This window comes from Trachemys scripta, chromosome 2 (genome assembly GCF_013100865.1).
Source record: "Trachemys scripta elegans isolate TJP31775 chromosome 2, CAS_Tse_1.0, whole genome shotgun sequence".
Classification (NCBI taxonomy): Eukaryota; Metazoa; Chordata; order Testudines; family Emydidae; genus Trachemys; species Trachemys scripta.
In genome coordinates this window covers 48,098,143-48,117,340 of record NC_048299.1, presented here as the reverse complement: position 1 = coordinate 48,117,340, position 19,198 = coordinate 48,098,143, and the positions used below count along the sequence as shown (strand labels likewise).

At 43.3% G+C, this 19,198-nt stretch overlaps 2 protein-coding genes across 7 annotated transcripts in view; one reads left to right on the top strand and one right to left on the bottom strand.

Annotated features, from left to right (window-relative positions):
* UMAD1 (UBAP1-MVB12-associated (UMA) domain containing 1) overlaps positions 1-5,415 on the bottom strand; it is a 116,045-nt gene extending 110,630 nt beyond the window's left edge. Inside the window, exon 1 of one of the 5 annotated variants that reach the window (XM_034760519.1) lies at positions 5,224-5,415. The gene's annotated coding sequence lies outside the window, so the exon portion shown is untranslated. Of the gene's footprint in view, positions 1-4,524; positions 4,587-5,223 lie in introns of those variants that run through there. The other 4 variants (XM_034760517.1, XM_034760516.1, XM_034760515.1 and 1 more) reach the window with 4 other exon arrangements.
* Positions 5,416-5,474: 59 nt separating this feature from the next.
* On the top strand, positions 5,475-18,709 carry RPA3 (replication protein A3). 2 transcript variants are annotated; one of them, XM_034760520.1, is made up of 4 exons: positions 5,475-5,669; positions 14,894-14,968; positions 16,175-16,283; positions 17,964-18,709. In XM_034760520.1, exons 1-4 carry the CDS (start codon positions 5,571-5,573, stop codon positions 18,044-18,046), a joined length of 366 nt encoding a protein of 121 aa, XP_034616411.1. In that variant the 5' UTR covers positions 5,475-5,570; the 3' UTR covers positions 18,047-18,709. The 2 variants fall into 2 exon arrangements, with proteins under 2 accessions (XP_034616411.1, XP_034616412.1); XM_034760521.1 differs by lacking the exon at positions 5,475-5,669 and adding an exon at positions 12,035-12,129.
* The last annotated feature ends 489 nt before the right edge of the window (positions 18,710-19,198 follow it).

The following is a 19,198-nucleotide window of genomic DNA, read 5'->3' as shown; positions in this document are numbered from 1 at the left end:
GCAGCCAGTGGGGGCCGCGATCGGCCGAACCTGCCGCATCAGCAGATGAAAAAAACTGGCCCGGCCCGCCAGGGTGCTTACCCTGGCGAGCTGTGTGCCAATGTTGCCGACCCCTGCCCAAAAGCTTGTATGTATAAGCAGGTTATTTTATGGTCCACTGAAAAGGTGTTGCATTATCTACTTTGGTTTCCCTTTTTGCCTAAATTGCTCTACTTTCCATTGAATACAGTATTGCCATTTTTCAAACTTTCATTAAAACAGTCTGTAAAGAAGTTTGATTGATTAGGTTCTTTTCCTCTGATTCCATGTGTCAGGGTTCCCTCCCACTCTGAAACCAGTTTTGTGAGTAACCCTTTACAGTCTGCTTTGGACTTAACTACCTTCAGTAATTTTGTATTGTCTGAAGCCTCTGCCACCTCACTGTTTACTCCTCTTTTCCAGACAGTTTATGAATATGTTGAACAGCACTGGCCCAGTACAGATCTTTGGGAGACCCCTGGTATTTACTTTTCTCCATTCTGCAAACTGAACACTTATTCCTATGCTTTGTTTCCTGTCTTTTAACCAGTTACCGATCCATGAAAGAACCTTCCCTCTTAACCAAGTCTTAATTAGTCATAGGATAAGAGTCTTTGGTGAAGGTCCTTGTCAAAGGCTTTCTGAAAGGCCAAGTACACTAAGAAGAACAAGAATACTGTGACAGGGTGTACCTACCCCACAATGGTTCAGAAGGGGTTAACTACACTCTGTCAGCCAAGGAAGCCACATCCCCTCACCCCTGCTGGGCATGCTCCAGCTCCAACAAGAGCAGATGTGTGTTGCAGGCTCCTACAGGGAGGCTGCCGGAGCTCCAGGACCCAGAAGTCAGCTGGACTGAGGCTCCAACAGACCAACCCAGTCGACCGCCAACGACAACGAAAGAGACACAGTGGAGATCACGAGACTACCAGCCTTGGAAAGAAGGGTAGGAAGTGACCCAGGGAGAGGAACTGAGATACTGGGTGACTGAGACTGGTTGTGGAAGCACCAGTTCCCTAGGGCTCTGGGTCAGGACCCGCTGGAGCAGGGGCCGCTAATGCCCAGAGGGGCAAACCATGCAGCAGGACTGCCGTACTGACTTTAGTCACTTGGTCGCGCCGCCTTGCACCAAAGGGAGACAGCACAGATTCCAGCTACTGGACTACCCTGCCTTGGGGGGCCCGGGAAGCTGTGGTAACACAGGAGGCAGGCCACAGGATGCTAAATCTCCACTTTGATACCCCAACAACCTGACGCCCTGTGTACCTACCCTGCGACAAATACTTTAAAAGAACTAGTTTGAATTTATTTGGGAAAAGACAGGGAACTAGTGTAGGGATGGAGAACATGGACAGCAAAACACAATTTTGTCTGTAGCATATCCGATAGATTGGAGACTAGTAGCTAGAGGCTGGAAACGAAGAAATCACAGTAGTCCAAGTGAGAAAGAATCACTGCATGAATCAGAAATTTGGCACCTGGGGATGGGTACAAATGCAGCAGAGTATAGAAATGTCATAGAAAACAGAAGAGCAGATAAGGACAAGATCTGATGAGAGCCTGGATTTGAGGAAATGATGGGTTCATAGACAAATAAGATCACAAGAATGAGTGCTGGAAAGGACAGTCCAGGGAGAGTTTAGCAAAGGTATGTCAGTGTGATATGAAGAGACGCAGTCATGGACAGACAAGAAAGTGTCAGGGGTAGAAAGGTAGAATTGTGGATTATCAACAAAGATGGGGGGAGGGAGGGATCAAAGAAGCAGATGAAGATACCCAGGAGTGCACCAAAGGGATGGGGGACCAAACCCCCTTGGGAGCACCAACAGAAAGTAGCAGTCAACAAGCTCATAGATGAGCAAGGAAAGAACACTCAAAGTCTCAAGTAGGAGAAGAACTTGAGGAGAATTGGATGGTTGATGGTGTGAGAGGCAGAAGGAAATGCTAACTAGAATTAACATGGAATGAGGATCCTTAGCAACTACAAGGACAACTTCAGTGATGGTGGAAGGTTGACTGCAGTGGGAGGAAAGTCAGTCAAGGGAGAGGGGCAATTTTGCACACTGGGCAGTGAAGGGGAAGAGAGACCTGGCACTGGGTGTGCCCAATGGGTGAGGCAGCAGGAAAAGCCAATTGCACCCACAGACCCTGAGAATAGCAGCAGCTCTCCCTGGGTAAAGGAGACCCAAGCACTGCAGAAAGCCACTTTTAAAGCCCACTATGGGGGAGCAACTCCCAGGGCTGGCCTTTGCAGGTCCATACTGACCACTTAATTTTAATTAATGGAGATATCCTATCTCCTAGAACTGGAAGGGACCCCGAAAGGTCATTGAGTCCACCCCCCTGCCTTCACTAGCAGGACCAAGTACTGATTTTGCCCCAGATCCCTAAGTAGCCCCCTTAAGGGCTGAACTCACAACCCCGGGTTTAGCAGGCCAATGCTCAAACCACTGAGCTATCCCTCCCCCCCACTGATTTCCCCTATTAAATTAGAGAGTCTCAAAATGTGAAAGTAAAAGCAGTTTATATTTTTAAAGAAGTGGTTAGCCCTTATCCCTTAAAATAACATATTCAAAGAATGAACCAATTCAGCACCATCAGTAGGTAGTAAAGTTTGTCTCCTCTCCCATCCTGAAGATCTAATTCCACCTCCAGCCTCATCCACCAACAGCCTTTATCAATTCCCACTTCCAGTTCCGGTTGAGGCACTACACTCCAGACAGGAAAGCGCTCACATCAGTGGGAGCTTTGTGGCCTGAGCGCCCAAGGCACCACTTGTTTAGGTGCGTGACCTTTCACCCACTTGTAACATTACACCACTGGAGTCAAATTTACTGCACCACTGTGAAGAAAAACAGTAAGAGCCCGGTCCAACACTATATGGACCCTAGGTCCAAGCACTTCCTTCTGGCTGGGCATAGAGGCTAAATCTACACAAGAAGTGCTATATCAGCACAGCTGCATAGACGTAGGCCAGGGTTCTCAAACTTCATTGCACTGTGACCACAGGAGGGGGGAGGCCCAATTTTCTGACAACAAAAATTACTACATGACCCCTGAAGCCTGAGCCCACCCAAATTCCACCACCCTAGGTGTCGGGGCCAAAGCCAAAACCTGACCTCACCGCCCCGGCCGGGTGGGCCAAAGCCAAAACCTGACCTCACCACCCCGGCCGGGGGGCTCAAAGCTGAAGCCCAAAGGCTTCAGCCCCAGGCAGGGGGCCTGTAACCTGAGCCACGCCACCCAGGGCTGAAGCCCTCAAGCCCCGGCAAGTCTAAGCCAGCCCTGGTGACCCCATTAAAACTGGGTCCCAACCCACAGTTTGAGAACCACTGACTTAAGACATGTCTACAGTTACCAGGGATGGGGGTCAATTTAACAGGTCTAGTGAAGACCCACTAAATCAACCGCAGAGCGCTCTCTGGTGAACTCTAGTACTCCACCCAAACAAGAGGAGTAAGATAAGTCGACGGGAGACACAGCACTGTGTAGACACTGCAGTAAGCAGGGCTTTGGAGCTGTGCTCTGGCTCCACTCCAGCTCCAGGCAAAAACCTGCAGCTCCACTGCTCCGGAGCTGCTCCACGCTCCAGCTCTGGGCTCCGCTCCAAAGCCCTGGCAGTAAGTCAACCTAAGCTACATTGACCTAAGCTACATAGCGTAACTTAGGTTGACTTACCCCAGTAGCGTAGACAAGGCCTTAACTCCAGCCCCCATAAGTGGCAGGAGTTAGGTTGGAAAGAGAAATTCTCCTGCCAACATGGCACTGTCTACACCAGCGCTTAGGTTGGTATAACTTACATTGCTCAGAGGGGGAACTTATTCACACCCCCGAGCAACTTCAGTTATACTGAAATAATTTCAAGTGAAAACATCCGCTGCAGCAGCAGTCAAAAAAGTAAACAGAATGTTGGGAATCATTAAGAAAGGGATAGATAATAAGACAGAAAATATCATATTGCCTCTATATAAATCCATGGTATCCTCACATCTTGAAAACTGCGTGCAGTTCTGGTCACCCCATCTCATAAAAGATATATTGGAGTTGGAAAACTTACAGAGAAGAGCAACTAAAATGATTAGGGGTATAGAATAGCTTCCATATGAGGAGAAATTAAAAAGACTGGGACTTTTCAGCTTGAAAAAGAGACAACTAAGGGGGAATACGGTAGAGGTCTGTAAAATCATGACTGGTGTGGAGAAAGCAAATAAGGAAGCGTTATTGACTCTCTCATAATACAAGGACGAGGGGCCACCAAATGAAATTAATTGGCAGCAGGTTTAAAACAAAAAAAAGGAAGTATTTTTTCACACAACACACAGTCAACCGGTGGAACTCCTTGCCAGAGGATGTTGTGAAGGCCAAGACTATAACAAGGTTTTTAAAAAACCTAGATAAATTCATGGAGGATAGGTGCATCAATGGCTATTAGCGAGAATAGGCAAGGATGGTATCCCTAGCCTCTGTTTACCAGAAGCTAGGAATGGGCAACACAGCATGGCTCACCTGAGGATTACCTGTTCATTCCCTTCTAGGTCATCTGGCACTGGCCACTGTAGGAAGCAGGGCCGGCTCCAGGGTTTTGGCCGCCCCAAGCAGCCAAAACAAAAAACAAAAACCAAAAAAAAAGCCGCGATCGCGATCTGCGGCAGCAATTCGGCGGGAGGTCCTTCACTCCCAGGCGGAGTGAGAGACAGTCCGCTGAATTGCCGCCAAATACCTGGACGTGCCACCCCTCTCCGGAGCGGCCACCCCAAGCACCTGCTTGAGAAGCTGGTGCCTGGAGCCGGCCCCGGTCAGAAGACAGGATACTGGGCTAGATGGACCTTTGGTCTGACCCTGTATAGCTGTTCTTTATGTTCAAATGTAGATAAAGTCTGAGCAGCTTCTCACAGCCCTTCACAAACCCCTCCTGAAACACACCCACATGGAGACATGACCTGGCTGCCTTTCATCGAGTTGGGGTCACGGCTCTGATCAGAACAGGGAAGGGTTAGTGACGGGCCAGATCAGCCGCCCTCCATCCCCAGCTCTGTGCAACAGGTGTGGGGGGGGAAGAGGGGGGAGACAAGACCAGTCGCTCCCTAGCACCTCTGCGCACCCAGCGCTCCAGGGGGTGTGGGCAGGGGCAACCCCAAGCGGCTCCCCTCCGCTAGGGACTGTGGCGCGCGGCGGGGAAGGCTCAGCCCCGCTCCGCTCACTCACCGCGTACCCGCCTCAGACGCTCTCCCGAACCGAACCACGACACCGCCTGGCGCTGCCACTGGCACCTTCGCTTCCGGGTTCAATCTCCAGCCAGTCCCCACCTGACCCTCACACCTGACATAGACACCACCACGCAGTAAGAAGCGCCGTTTGACTACGTCTCCAGGGCGTCGGTAATTCATTTTGTCTCGTTCGATTGGCGGCCTGAGAGGAAGCCCCGCCCCCCCGCCTCCCCTGTTGCCAGGGTGACTGCCGGGCTCGGAGAGCGGAAGTGCTGGTTTCCCGCCGCTCGAGGGGATCTGTGGCCTGTCGCGGAAAGCGCGGCGCGAGCCTCGGGACTGCTCCACATGGGGGACGTGCACGAGGGGCCGCGGCCCCGCATCGCCACCAGCCACCTAGCGCAGCACCTCGGGCAGCCCGTTTGCTTCGTGGGCCGACTGGAGAAGGTAGCGGGATCCCCCGACTCTGCCAAGGCCCCACCCCCGCCGCTAGCCGCTCCCTGCCCGGTTCCTCTGATTCCCCAGGCCGGAGGGTTTGGAGTCCGCTGCCTCCCTGCGTGTCCCCGGGGTCCAGGCTCTGAGGGGCTGTCGGCCGCTGCTGGACTCTGCTCGAGGGCAGCATGAGGCTCTGGGCTGCGCGGCTCCCCTCGATCGCAGGTTCGGCGACGCTGCGCGGGAGGGGGCGGCTATGGGTCCCCTCACAGCCCTTGCTGTGGATCCGCTCCCGGAGCCAGGCAGCACCGGGGCAGGCTCTACCCACGGTCCTGGCTCGAGGTGTCGCAGACCCAGAGCCCTGTGTAGCTCCGTGCCGCATCTCCACCCCCGGCGTCCCTGCATGGCAGCACTAGCCCCGCGGGGTCCGCTCTGCACCGGGTACTCGCCCGCTACCTGTGGCTCCTCTCCCGGCTGCCTGCGCTGCTTACGATAGGTAGGGGGGCACCAGCAAATTCGGATCTAGTGGGTCTTTAAAAATGAATTGCAAGTAGTTCAAATTATATCTGCCTAGTGCTACGATATTTACACAGCCCCGTGCTGTTGCATCTGGCAAGTATACCCAAATAGAAATAACAATGCCAGTATGTCTCTGTTCTCCCTGCTCTCTCTGGAAGAATGAGTCTCTCCCTGTGGCTTGTTTGCTTTCAGTGTTATGGTCGAACATGCTAAGCTTGATCTTGATATAATTTTTTACCTGGAGAACTATGGTGGTATGGTGGGTGTTTTTACCAACATAGTTTTGCCAGTCAGCACCCTAGCATAGACACATTTAAACCAACGTAAAGTATTTTATACTAGTATAGCTTGTTTCAGAGTAGCAGCCGTGTTAGTCTGTATTCTCAAAAAGAACAGGAGTACTTGTGGCACCTTAGAGACTAACAAATTTATTAGAGCATAAGCTTTCGTGGACTACAGCCCACTTCTTTGGATGCATACAGAGTGAATATATATTGAGGAGATATAGATACACACATACAGAGAGCATGAACTAGTGGGAGTTGTCTTACCAACACTGAGAGGCCAATTAAGTAAGAGAAAAAAACTTTTGAAGTGATAATCAAGATAGCCCAGTACAGACAGTTTGATAAGAAGTGTGAGAATACTTACAAGGGGAGATAGATTCAATGTTTGTAATGGCTCAGCCATTCCCAGTCCTTATTCAATCCTGAGTTGATTGTATCTAGTTTGCATATCAATTCCAGCTCAGCAGTCTCTCCTTGGAGTCTGTTTTTGAAGTTTTTCTGTTGTAATATAGCCACCCGCAGGTCTGTCACTGAATGACCAGACAGGTTAAAGTGTTCTCCCACTGGTTTTTGAGTATTTTGATTCCTGATGTCAGATTTGTGTCCATTAATTCTTTTGCGTAGAGACTGTCCGGTTTGGCCAGTGTATATGGCAGAGGGGCATTGCTGGCACATGATGGCATATATCACATTGGTAGATGTGCAGGTGAACGAGCCCCTAATGGTATGGCTGATGTGATTAGGTCCTATGATGATGTCACTTGAATGGATATGTGGACAGAGTTGGCATCGGGCTTTGTTACAAGGATAGGTTCCTGGGTCAGTGGTTTTGTTCGGTGATGTGTGGTTGCTGGTGAGTATTTGCTTTAGGTTGGGGGGTTGTCTGTAAGCGAGGACAGGTCTGTCTCCCAAGATCTGTGAGAGTAAAGGATCATCTTTCAGGATAGGTTGTAGATCTCTGATGATGCGCTGGAGAGGTTTTAGTTTGGGGGCTGAAGGTGACAGCTAGTGGTGTTCTGTTATTTTCTTTGTTGGGCCTGTCTTGTAAGAGGTGACTTCTGGGTACTCTTCTGGCTCTGTCAATCTGTTTTTTCACTTCAGCAGGTGGGTGTTGTAGTTTTAAGAACACTTGATCGAGATCTTGTAGGTGTTTGTCTCTGTCTGAGGGATTGGAGCAAATGCAGTTGTATCTTAGAGCTTGGCTGTAGGCAATGGATCGTGTGATGTGGTCTGGATGAAAGCTGGAGGCATGTAGGTAAGTGTAGCGGTCAGTAGGTTTCCGGTATAGGGTGGTATTTATGTGACCATTGCTTATTAGCCCTGTAGTGTCCAGGAAATGGACCGCTTGTGTGGACTGATCTAGGCTGAGGTTGATGGTGGGATGGAAATTATTGAAATCATGGTGGAATTCCTCAAGGGCTTCTTTTCCATGGGTCCAGATGATGAAGATGTCATCAATGTAGCGCAAGTAGAGTAGGGGCGTTAGAACAATGCTTCCTTAGCTCTCGTCCCCTAAGTCAGCCATAAAAATGTTGGCATACTGTGGGGCCATGCGGGTACCCATAGCAGTGCTGCTGACTTGAAGGTATATATTGTCCCCAAATGTGAAATAGTTGTGGGTGAGGACAAAGTCACAAAGTTCAGCCACCAGGTTAGCTGTGACATTATCGGGGATACTGTTCCTGATAGCTTGTAGTCCATCTTTGTGTGGAATATTAGTGTAGAGGGCTTCTACGTCCATAGTGGCCAGTATGGTGTTTTCTGGAAGATCACCGATGGATTGTAGTTTCCTCAGGAAGTCAGTGGTGTCTCGAAGATAGCTGGGAGTGCTGGTAGCGTAGGGTCTGAGGAGAGAGTCCACATAACCAGACAAGCCTGATGTTAGGGTGCCAATGCCTGAGATGATGGGGCGTCCAGGATTTCCAGGTTTATGGATCTTGGGTAGCAAATAGAATACCCCTGGTCGGGGTTCTAGGCATGTGTCTGTACAGATTTGTTCCTGTGCTTTGTCAGGGAGTTTTTTTAGCAGATGGTGTAGTTTCTTTAGGTAATCCTCAGTGGGATCAGAGGATAATGGCCTGTAGAATGTGGTGTTAGAGAGCTGTCTAGCAGCCTCTTGGTCATATTCCAATTTATTCATGATGATGACAGCACCTCCTTTGTCAGCCTTTTTTATTATGATGTCAGGGTTGTTTCTGAGGCTGTAGATGGCGTTGTGTTCAGCATTGCTGAGGTTATGGGGCAAGTGATGTTGCTTTTCCACTATTTCAGCCTTTGCACATTGACGGAATAGTATAGCTTGGTTTGCTTCACCAAACTGCAATAAAGTGGAAGTACTATCATCCTGTTATAAATGCGTCTACGCTGGGGGTGGGAGTTGTCACTTTAACTATGCCATAATAATTAAAGTATGAAAACATTTAAATGCAGACAAGGTTTTATTGAAGGAGGCTGTGGTTGTGGAGGGAGAAACAATCCCTTAGGTAAAGAGGGTCAGACTCCTGAAGGGCTTTGAATATACAGACTGGACTTTTAACTGGAGATAGAGAACTAGTCTTGAGCCTGGAGCCAGGTGATGTATTCCTAGCCTTTGGGACCTGTGCTGCTAGGCAGACAGGCTACTGCATTTTTGTACCAGTCAGATTAGCATTTGGCTTTATTCGTAGGCATAATTTGCACTAATCAAGACTGGAAGTCATGAATGCTGGTCTCAAAAAGACAAGGCACAATCTTCTGGCCAGTCACAGTTGGTGTTTTACTGCTCTAGCTGTTTGGGTATCCAAGTGCATGGAGCTGTTCAAAGGACCCCATGCTGTGGACCAACTTAATAATCAAGGACCTTTGATAATGGGAGTATTTATTGAAGCGATAGGAAGAAAGAAGTACTTCAGAACCAACCAGCATCAATTCGGATTAGCCAGCTGCTCTTCATCAAAAGACTGACTTTGTCTAAGTGTTGAGAGAGCAGGAAGGAGTTGTCGTTTTTAAGTTTGATGTAAATGAGATGTCAACTTGAGCATAGTCTGCATACTGTTGGCACTTCAGCCTGCATTGTCTCCTTAGCTCTTCCAAAGGCTTCATATAAAATCAAACAGTGTGGAAGAGAAATTGCTATTGGCAATTCTTCAGATTTACTCTGAAAGGAAAGACTTGAGCCATTTCAGGGAATTTTGGTCTATCCCCAACCCCTGCAATTTTTTGGAGTCAGGCAGAAGTATCTGGTTGATCAATCATATCAAGTAGCCCAAAGATGTCTAACATGATGAGTATGAATGTACTTCCTTTGAATATGGACACAAGAAGTCATCCACCAGCACAACAAGTGCTGTCTTTTGTGTGCCCTGCTTTGAAGTCCGACAGGTTCAGGATGCTGACAGCTAGTGTTTGAAACTGTTTTTTCCCCCCTAGCTTCTAAATTAGCTTGTTTAGAAAAGGGATGTTGGATGCTGGAGGACAGTTCATGACTGAAGGCTTCTTTAGTATAAGTCAAATTTTGCATGTTTGAGGATAGGTGATACGTTTGCTTCATCAAAGGAAGTTTTAAAATCTGTAAGTGTGATCTTAGATACTGAGTGGATTTGATTTAAATCACTAGTCAGGAAGACAGGTTTCAGAATGTTAGTCTGTATCAGCAAAAACAACTCATTCGTTTTTTTTTTTTAGTCAGGAAGACTTGATTTAAAAATGGATTTCAACATAAAAGTGCATTCTTGTTGGTTGTTATAACCTTAATACATATTCTTCACAACTCAAAGATAGATGTAGGTTTAATTTTTAGAAGGTACACACTATACAATACAGGGCTTTGGAGCGGAGCATGGAGCAGCTCCGGAGCAGTGGAGCTGCAGGTTTTTGCCTGGAGCTGGAGCCGAGCCGGAGCACAGCTCCAAAGCCCTGATTTTTAAAGTGATTTATTTTGAAAACTTTTCAGATTAGTTTTACAGCTATATCAGAAAATGAATGATTGTTTGGTTATTCCATTTACCAAAGGTAATTGAAGCAGATGTTTATGAAGTCTTTGGGAGGTGAACTATCTTCAATTCAACAGGTTAATCATTAATATTTGGAGGATTTTCTTGCCATGCTGTATTAGGAGGAGAACGTCACCAGACAGACATTTAAAAATTGTTTTATTTAACTAAAACAACACTGTTATATATTCTGGATTTTTTTCTTCAACAGCAAACATATAATATTTTAACAAAACAAGCATATGAATTTTTGAATTTAGATATACATTCAAGTTTTTTAAAATCAGGTTTGTTTTTGTTAAAATTGTTTTTAACTAAATAGTTAAATGAAATTTTCAAAAACAAAACAAAATTTAAATAGACTATGACCGCCAAGTCAATGTGAGAAACTTAAAATATTGGCTTCTGCAGCTAGCTCAGTCATCTTCACCTTCATTTTCCTGTTTGTTCATAATCTGGAAAAGAAAAACAAGCTTTTTTGCTTTTTCAGGTCCCAAACGATTTCTCAATTTGGAATGAATTAGTCCAAAGGAAGAAAATATTCTTTCTACACCAGCAGAAGAAGCTACTGCTGTTAAGTGAGATTATCACTTCAACAGTCTCTGAATCCAAGTGCTTATGTGACTTCCACCAGTTCACTGGTTTGACTTTCTTTAAAACATCATCAGCAATCATATATTTCTTGAATGGTTCACTCTTAGCTCTGAAGTTTATTATAGTTGGCATTATGGAGGGATGATTTCTGGATGTCCATGTCCATGTCATAGCCAACTCCTCTTCTTCAGCAATTAAGGTTTGACCCTGGTACCGAGTATTGAGAATATTTGCAAGAAAATGAGCTGGAGATAGTGCTTGCCCATTTGTTTTTTTTAATGCTTGTAATTTAACTCTGTCATTGCATATTTCTCTTTTTAAGATCTCAATCAGTTCCTTCCAAATTTCAACAGCTTCAGCAATAAAACAGCTATCTCTCTGCATTTTGTTCAAGGCTACAGAAATAGGCTTCAGGGTACTCAGCGTGTGTTCAACATTTCTCTTAAGCCCAGTGTTGAGAACTTTGGCTGTGACAGTGCCATCTATTTTTTCACAATTTTGTTCACAAACTGTCCTCAGATCAGGCCAGTTCTTGATAAAGTGCTCAAAACAGTCCACTACTGAGTCCCATCGCATGTCTTGAGGGAGAGTTAGCTTGGTTCCTCCCACTTTTTTTTTCAGTTTGTTATAGCTTTTATTGCTACTTCGTGTAAGTATTCTGCTGGGTGTGCATTTCCTGATGTATCAATTGTTTCTGTAAGGAAGACATTCCCTTCTTCTGTTGTCACACAAGCACATACAACAAGATCATTGTGGACATTGCTCCACCCATCAGGACTCAGGTTCACAATTTCACCCTCTAGACCTTTTGCACACTGCTCAATTTCTCTTTCATACACTTTATTCAGCAGTTTGCCTGCAACAGCTGCTCTGTTGGGTGGACTGTATCCTATTAATAACTGAACCAGGTTAATTAAGTGTGGGTTCTCAATCATATGGAAAGGAGACTTTGTTGCATAAACAAACTGGGCAATTTTTTCTTTTTGCTACAGGTGATATACTGTGGCTGTGTGACATACATGATGCGACAAACACAATCATCGGCAGATAACTCTGAAACTATAGAAAATGATGATCTTGAAGGTGGATAGTCTTCAGAATCCTGTATGTTGAGGATGGACTCTCCTAAACAAAATAAGCCAATGCAGTTATTTAATTATTATTACCATACTGCTCATTTAGTATTGCTCATTGCATTCACTGACCTTCAGTACTACTTTAAAGGTGAAATTGTAAAAGGAAGATCTGCCTATTTCCAGCTATTTATTTTTTTATCACAACTGCATCTAAAATGATAGTACCATAGAGTAACAACTATATTTTTTTTGCTCAAACATAAGAATTCAAGAATAGTCCAGAGGGAAGACAAGCAGTCCTTAAGAAAGAAGTATGAAATAAAAAAGTTTACCAACCTTTCATCATCTTCAATGCTGCTGCCTCCTGGAAAGGAACACTTCTCATGCTGTTGTTTCATTCGGGCAACCAGGCATTGCATTTCTTTGTTGCTCTGTTTGCATTTTGCACCCAGGCCTCTCTTACCCACAGGTAGAGGAACTTCATTCAAATATTCCCAAACTGGGTCTCTTTGACGACCTGCTGGCAATATAGATTTTCCCTTCTAGCGAGAGAATGGTATGGTAGAGCTCAAATCAATGAAGGCTACACTAAGAAAGAATTCAAGACTTCTGGAATATGCTGCTCAAACAGTTTCACTTTTGTTTCTACTGCCTATCCCTCCCTTCTCACATTTATCTCTAGACTACTTGTCCTTGCCCAGATCTATTCCGCCCCCAACTATCTTCTATTTATTGAACTTTTTGAAACTTTGCACTTTTAGAGAGAGGTAAGGGATTGACTCAGTGTACACAAATTTGCAGAGGGACAATAGGATCGAGGTCTGTTATTTCTCACCTCTATATATTATTTTATTTATTTATTTATTTATTTGAAAAACATTTTTGCTGTTAACAAGCATGTTATCTCTGGAGACAAATCCACAGTTTGAGAACTGCAAAACTAAGCATCTCTGATGGTATCTTCTAGACTGAGCACTGAGTCCCATTGGGTAGATAGAAAGATTAACCTAAATAATCTATACAGAAGACCCTGGAACCACATATGATTGGGTCTTTAATCCATGAACTATTGGAACATGATGAGATTGGATTTTTTTGATAAAATGCTTTTTGAGGAAAAAAACTATTTTAAAAAAAATCCGATTTTTTTGATTTATTTAAAAAAAAATGATTTTTATTCACCCTACTTAGATATCCTTTACTCTCTGATCATCCAGAAAGGGTAGGGGTCAGTCACAGATGAATGACCTGATTGCCCTGAAAACTTCCATGACTACACCATAACCCCTTGCTAACTTTTGTTGTCTTACTGGAAGATGGAGTTGCTTATTAAAATGACTCTCTCCCCTGGTGCTGTGTGAAACCTGTCTATAGAGAAGCAATGAAATAACTTCAGTGCACTGGTAAGGGGAAAGAATAAGGGGGGGTAAGGGGAATACTCTAATATTTTTAGTTGTAGTAATTTTAGGGACTGTCATCTGTTATTTATTTTTTTTAAAAAAAACCTCTTTTTTAAAAAATCAAAGAGATCTGTGACTTTTTAAGGTTAGTGGAAGCACTCAGCAGCTGATGAAGTTGAATATCAGTCTGTGTCTGAAGTTCTCAGTGGCACCCTCTCCACTCTGGTATTTATTACTTTGTTGGTTTGATAGAACCCAGGTGTGCTGACCTTCAGAGCATGATCCATGCCTTATGTTTTAAAAACACAATCCACAATACAGAAACAAAGACCTAAGAATGGATAGCTTATGTTTCAACATGAGTCGTGGGTTTTTTCTTAAAATTAGAAAATGTGATCTCTACTGGCTGTTTTGGATAAATATATAAGATGAAAATTTTCTAATTCTTAATTAGCATCTAAAAGGTCACTTTTTAATAACTACAATAAAAATTATTTAATACTGTTAGCTGGCATTATTATAAAAATATTGTAAATAAATATTTTTTTGCATTTCTTCCATATGTAGCAAACACTTCATTGTTAATGTATCTAATTCTATGCTGTTATAGCTATGTCATAATTTTGATTTTGTTTAAAAGGGTTTTACAGAACCTAACATCAATGTATATATTTGACTTTTTAAGAAAACTTTTAGTGAAAACCATACTTTTAAAAATCATGATCTGTTGTGTTTGCATCACAAGCACTGTACTTTAAGAAATTAGGCTATATCTACACTACAAGCTAGTTGTGCTTCCTCTGCTCGTGTACACATACTTGCATTAGCTCTCATTGTGCTAGCGTGAGTATAAATAGCGGTGTAGCCACAGTAGCACTGGTTGCGGAAGCAGAAGCATGGCTGAGCTGTGCTGAGTACAAACCTGCCTGAAAATATAGGGTATGTACTCGGTACAACTCAGCAATGCCTCTGCTGTCATTAGTCATACTACCATGGCTACACTGCTGTTTATGCTTGTGCTAGCTTGATGAGAATTAGCATGAGTATGTGTACACAATCAGGGGAATCACACCCTAAACTCATAGTGTAGACATAGCCTGAAAGTAGCTAAAAACAAGTGAAGACATAGCCTGAAAGTAGCTAAAAACAAGTGATGCTTTTTCAATCGGCTATTCTGACAGATAGTAGGGGGGGTAGTAAATTGGTGGTAAAAAGTAAGAATTTTGATCTTAAAAAATATTTTGAAGCTGACATGGGGAATAATTAACTTTACACACTTCTACTGTTCTTGAATGTGTGATATGTACAGTACAGAATCAAGTTATAATTCAGAAGAAATTTGCTTTGATAGTTTGAAGGTATGTACTTAAAGACTTAATAATCTCTTTGTAGATTCACCCATCGGGGAAACTTTTCATCCTTTCGGATGGAGAAGGAAAAAATACAACTGTTGAACTGAGCGAGCCTGTAAGTTTAAGTGTCATTTTGGAAGTTACCATTATTGGTCCTAACCTTTTTTCTTTCCTCCGATCATGTACTGAAAGGGCAATAAATGCCTAGAGGGAGCTGAGGCCTGCTCCTTTTTGGAAACCGTTCTCTGGAGAGTGATGGCTGCTGGCTGGGAGCCTACCTCTGGAGGCAGAGCCGCCACCAGCTGCAGTGCAGAAATAAGGATAGCCCGGTATGGTATTGCCACCTTTACTTCTGCACTGCTGCCTGCAGAGTTGGGCCCTCAGTCAGCAGCTGCCACTCTCTGGCCACCCAGCTCTGAAGACAGCACGGAAGTGCTGACCCCCCTACAATAACCTTGTGACACACCCCCACCCCGCAACTCCCTTTTGGTTCAGGACCCCCAATTTGAGAAATGTTGGTCTCCCTCGTGAAATCTGGTCTCTTGTGTGCTTTTACCATATACTATACAGATTTCATGGTCTGTGATGTGTTTTTCATGGCCATGAATTTGGTACTCCCTTGTTCTAATATATATAACAAGAGGCCCCTAAGGTAATCTATCCTTCTGGAAAGAAAGTCCTGTTTTTCATAGTCTACGAGATTCATTGGTAGGCTGGAAATAAATTCTAGATGTTCAGAAATAATGAAATGGCTTAAGAAAGCACTTACCTTTGGATTGCCAACCTTGATGATGATTTTCATTTTTCTTTTTTTAATCTTCATTACCTGGGCTCAAGCTACTCACTTTTAGGTGCCTAAACATAGGGTCTACGTTGTAACTCCTGCATAGGCACCTATTGCTGAAACACATGAAGAGCATTCCTTTCACAGTCTGGGCAAAAGCCTGTCACAATTGTAGCAGCGCACTCAGAGTACAAAAACTCTTCTCCTGCTGCACATCTACGTGCCCCTTGCACCAGCCTGCAGTGTGAGCCAGCTGTACTGTAAAGGACATAACCCACCCAAGATTCCCAGGGGTTGCTGCTAATCGATGTGTTCCAGACAATACTAAATCCTTTCTTGGTTATAAAGCTGTAGATCTTTTAAATAACGAATTAGGTTGTAGACTTATTTTTCAGTAGTACTGTATTGTGTGAAATGGAACAGACAAATTACAGTAACAAACATTGTTTTCTAAACTGTAGCTGGGTGTGTAACTAGTGACATGCAGGAAATAGTAAACCTAATCTGGTGACGATTTAATTTCTGTGTGTTCACTAGTTAGATGAAGAACTCTCTGGTGTCATTGAAGTAGTGGGAAGAGTTACAAATCAGGCAACTATCATGTGCATGTCATATGTCCAGTTCAGAGAAGATAAAAGCGCTTTTGGTAAGTAAAAGATAAGCCTTCCAAATAACGTACGTAACTTTTTAGATTGTCAACATTTCCACAGTGATGGAAGGGGCATGTCTGCTAATCCCTTCTCATGCGTCAGGTCCGTCTGGGAGTTGCCAGTGTGGTGAGTGGAGCTTTTTCTACACGTTCACAAGCTGCTTCCAGAAATCTCTGCTACTGATACAGAGGGTTCCATGCAGTGCCAGAGCTTTGTTCCAGAGTTAGTGACCATAATGCAATATTCTCAGAGGAAAGATCATACCAAAATGTAGTATTATGGTATTGAACTTTGGGGGCAGAGAGGAATTTAGGGAAAGCTAGTTAGAAAGAACCTAAACAAGAAAGTTGCTAAAAAACCCTAAAGTCCTTAGACTTAAATATGGAGGCTACATAAGTAACTTGTCTTAATTACAGAACCTTGAACAGAAAAGAAAGCAGAAAGATAAAAATAAATACAGTAATGTCAAAGTCCCTATGCAAGAGCTGGTTCAAGCCAAAGAGAGTATTCTTATGTAGATCATTTGTACCACTCCTGTCATTGGTTTCTGAACACAGCACATACTTGCTATGTGTACACATAGTACTCTCTGGATTCAATCCTTCATTCATTGGATTGTGTTTTGATGGTGTGGGGAAGCGAGGCTGAAGGACAATAGAGGAATTTACAAAGATTACTTCTTAATTATAAAACACTTTAGATACTTATGACATAAGTACAAACCAGCATGGCTTCCATAAAGAGAACGTGTCTCCGGTTTATTAGAATTACTTTATGGTGTCCACAAAATGGTTGATAAAGGGAAATCAATAGACTTGGGTTTTTTTTGTTTTTTTTAAAGCCTTTGGTAAAGTCCCTCACAAGAGGCTAGTCAAGAAACAGTAGTCAGATAATGAGGTAAGTCTTTCTCATAGATTAGAAATTTGAGAGACAGCAGGAATATATGGTTCGTTTGTTGGTCTGTTTCATTGGACTTGGAAGGAGGCTAAGAGGGGTGTACCCCCACCCTTTATTGGGTTTGGTGGCAGTAAAGAAATGACTTGATAGCAAAATTTATGGATGACGTAGGTTAGTCAAGACTAGAGGACTGTGAATAACATCAGAAGAATTAAATTTGGTCACCCTCCCTCCCCCGCCCCCCAACTCTATAAAGAAATAGACCAGGTAGAGAGAGGGCAACAGAAATGGTTAACCATGACAAGGATTTCCCAAGAGAAGAGAGCTTTTAAAAAGAAAAACAAAAAACCTAGTTTCAAGAGGAGACCCAAGAAGCAATATGAGGCAGGTAAAATAAACAGACGTTGTAGAGAAAGTGGATAAACAGTAGCACCCACTTTCATAATACAAGGTTCTGAAGGTTAGCAAGAGTAATACAATACTTTTCCAAACCATGGAGTACCAGCATAGCTGCTAAGGAATTACCTTTTTGTTCCCCATCTCTTAACTACCAACATGCACTCTGGACTACAACCTCTTCTAAATATTTGTTTTCATCTGTCAAAGGAAATTATAGCTAAAGAGGCCTAAAAATGGGGAGACTTAGCTGAAGGAGGAGGAAGAACTTTCTCAAACTCCATAATGTAAAAATAGAGAATGTGTCAACCTTGTTATATTGGGCTAGTTAGCATTTTAATCCATTTGTCACAATGTCTTAATATTTTCTGTCCCTCTTTCAGATCTTGCGCTTTACAATGAAGCACTGAAAATTATCCATGAATTTCCTGAGTACTTCCCATTTGGTGTTACAAGGAATGATTGATACTTCTTGGCACACATCTTCCAACTTCAGAGTAGACAATAACTGCATGGTGTAATCTTATTGTTGAGCAAGGAGGCTGAAATTATTTCCAGTGGAGGTGCTCAAGAGATGTCTGTTGGCCAACTGTTATTTGAACTGGACACTGTGGCAAGGTACTACTGGACTTTTATTTTGTACTTGCGTCTTTACTAACAATCCTAAGTGCAGCCAATGAAAAAATGTAGTTTTGTTGGAACTGAGATCTTTTCAGTAAGAGGTAAAATATTATTTTGAATGTTTTTCAGGCATTTTATATATATGTGATGTTAGTGTATCCAGAGAAATGTTTTTGTAAGCAAATTGGTTTGTTTTTAAAAGAAAAAAATTAATGTTTAAGTTTCTGTGTGCTTCCCCCCATACTGCATGTATCAGGTGTTCTGTATGATACCTATTTTTAAATACACATTTCCTGCTAAGACATTCTATGGGCTGTAGCTTTAAACAGTATCTTTAAACTTGGATTATGCAAGCTTGGATATGAGTTCTTATGTCTTGGAAACAGTCATTTTCCTTAGTTTGGCAATAAAGCCTCAAACCTGACTTGAATTAAATGCTATGACTTGTCTATTTTTAACATAACCATTTCTTTGTGATAACAACTAAATAAAATCACATTCAACTGCTGCCTCACGTAATTTTTAATTTAACTCTCCAACACAAACCAGCGAGAGCACCTATAAGATACCTAATAACCACTGTGTTGATAAATAGTTTTTAAAATATTGTTTCTAGTTGTCTTTGCTAATTTCAAATGGAGTTTGCCATATCACAAAACCTACCACAGCCTGCACTCTTGTTGGCAATCTAAGCACAAGCACCAAGAACTGAAAAGATATGAGACTGTATTATTTTAATTGCTAAAGGTGGCCCTGAGACTAACATTGGCAGGAAAGTTTGCACCGCCACTACCTATGTTATATGTGTTTTGTGAATCAACAGGAGTCTTCAGAGCTTTTAAGTTAACATGGTCTTCAGGAACAAAGTCTCAAAAGGAAAAAATCTGATGCTTTGTATAGTTTGCTTCCTAATTCATTGCTTCAGAGACTTGTTGTTTTGGTTAACAAACCTTGTTAAGGTGTGTCCATGATGAATAAGCTCTCATATGCAACCTTT

Excerpts from the sequence above, each read along its gene's own strand:
- RPA3 (XM_034760520.1), top strand. The coding sequence starts at position 5,571 with ATGGGGGACGTGCACGAGGGGCCGCGGCCCCGCATCGCCACCAGCCAC. Across the intron at positions 5,670-14,893 it reads TCGTGGGCCGACTGGAGAAG|ATTCACCCATCGGGGAAACT; the intron begins GTAGCGGGATCC and ends ATCTCTTTGTAG. Across the intron at positions 14,969-16,174 it reads CTGTTGAACTGAGCGAGCCT|TTAGATGAAGAACTCTCTGG; the intron begins GTAAGTTTAAGT and ends TGTGTTCACTAG.